Genomic DNA, 1,586 nt, shown 5'->3' with positions numbered 1-1,586 from the left:
TGGTGCACAGAGCTGTGAGTTCTATTCTCACACCTAGTTAGTTGGAGAATTAGTTTTCCAATACTGATACTGTAGTACAGCATAAGTAAGTTGCTGCACTCCTGAGTGTGTTGTTCTTCAAATGAAACATTAAACTTAGGCCCAGTCTGTCTGAGTGGATGGTAGCTCAAGTGGATATAAAAGATCCTACGACACTTGCCAAAAAGAGGAGGGGAAGTTCCTCAGAGCTGTGGCCAAGTTATGAATACCACCTCGGGTCTCCCTTGAAAAAAGGCTGCTGGTATAGTAGGACTAATCCAGCCAACAAAGTGAAAATAAATAAACATTTTTGTATGTAGCACGATCTTTCATTATACGGTAGTTAATAAAAAATAATAACTTAAAACACACTGTAGACAATATTTGAACTTGTGTTGCACTTAATATCCTATACACTGATGGTGCTTGACAGAAAAGATGTGCATTACCCTTTCAAGTCTGCAAAACAACACAGATTCACATTTTGCAACTTAAACCACAAACTTTCAAGACATTGCTTTTAATGGCAGAAATAGAACAATATTAGTTTTACTAGTCCAAGAAATTATCAGCTTTTAAAATTCTTGAGGTTTTCATTCCAGTTTCAATTCTATTAATGCTAGATAAGAACCTACTCTAATCTGTATTGCAATAAACAACATGTTAGAGTTCTCTTTTATATAATAAACACAAACTTCTACTTATATTATTCACATAATCACATTTCACATTATGCTGAGAAAATTCTAAACACAAAAGTGTGCTTGTACACTAATAATAAAGGAAGCAGAGATAAAAATGATGGATACAATTAATTTCTTACCATGTACAGTGCAGAGCAGAATAATTGCTGCTACAGAAGCTCCCAACATCTGAAACAAAATTAAAAATGTATAAAAAATATGATTGACTCTCTAACAAGTAATAGAAACTGTATAAATGAAAATTTTTATATAGTAAAAATATTTTGAGAAGCACACAACATCTCTGAAAGAATGTCTTACCTTCATTTCAGACACAATGTTGAGTACATCATATTACATCATATCCCCTTTATATATTCTTGCTAAAAACTCTGTGTGCCATTTTTTTACCTTTTATTTAAATGGCAACTTACACATTTCAACATTATTTACATGTTATTTGTTTTTACTTGCACAGTATGCAGTTTTGCTTGTGCAATCTTTTGCAGAGTCATAGGTGACAACACCCTTCTTTTCCAAATGTCCATATGCACTTTGCATACTTTGTTGATTTTGTTCTAACACCAGTTATATTTCAAAATACATTTTTTATTATGCAATAAATTATGGTTAGGGCATTAACTTTGGCAAGCAGTTCAGGAAAAAAGTAGAAGTTGTTTTAACCTTGCTTATGTTTTAATCAATCATAACAGAATAAATTAACTAACCTTGTCGTGCACTTTGGTTATGAAAAACACAACAGGGAGCCCCCTATGTGAAGCATGTATGTAGGATTGTGCATTGCTTATACAACTCTAAAAGGTTATCCATAAACTCCTACTTACCACTTTCTGTAACTGCCTTTACAAAATTATTGGGTAGCAT

The 1,586-nt window shown here is 32.8% G+C and overlaps 1 protein-coding gene across 1 annotated transcript in view; it reads right to left on the bottom strand.

Annotated features, from left to right (window-relative positions):
• LOC122788927 (pancreatic lipase-related protein 2-like) overlaps positions 1-1,063 on the bottom strand; it is a 264,799-nt gene extending 263,736 nt beyond the window's left edge. The window contains exons 1-2 of the mRNA XM_044055961.1: positions 1,023-1,063; positions 842-890 (exon numbers count right to left, since the gene is read on the bottom strand). Coding sequence (XP_043911896.1) covers positions 842-890; positions 1,023-1,028 — 55 coding nt within the window. The 5' untranslated portion in view covers positions 1,029-1,063. The remainder of the gene's footprint in view (positions 1-841; positions 891-1,022) is intronic.
• Between the last annotated feature and the right edge of the window lie 523 nt (positions 1,064-1,586).

Source organism: Protopterus annectens, chromosome 14.part0 (genome assembly GCF_019279795.1).
Source record: "Protopterus annectens isolate FY-2018-M chromosome 14.part0, PAN1.0, whole genome shotgun sequence".
In the NCBI taxonomy this organism is placed as follows: domain Eukaryota; kingdom Metazoa; phylum Chordata; order Ceratodontiformes; family Protopteridae; genus Protopterus; species Protopterus annectens.
The sequence above is the reverse complement of the archived record's forward strand: the minus strand, read 5'-3'. Positions and strand labels throughout refer to the sequence as shown.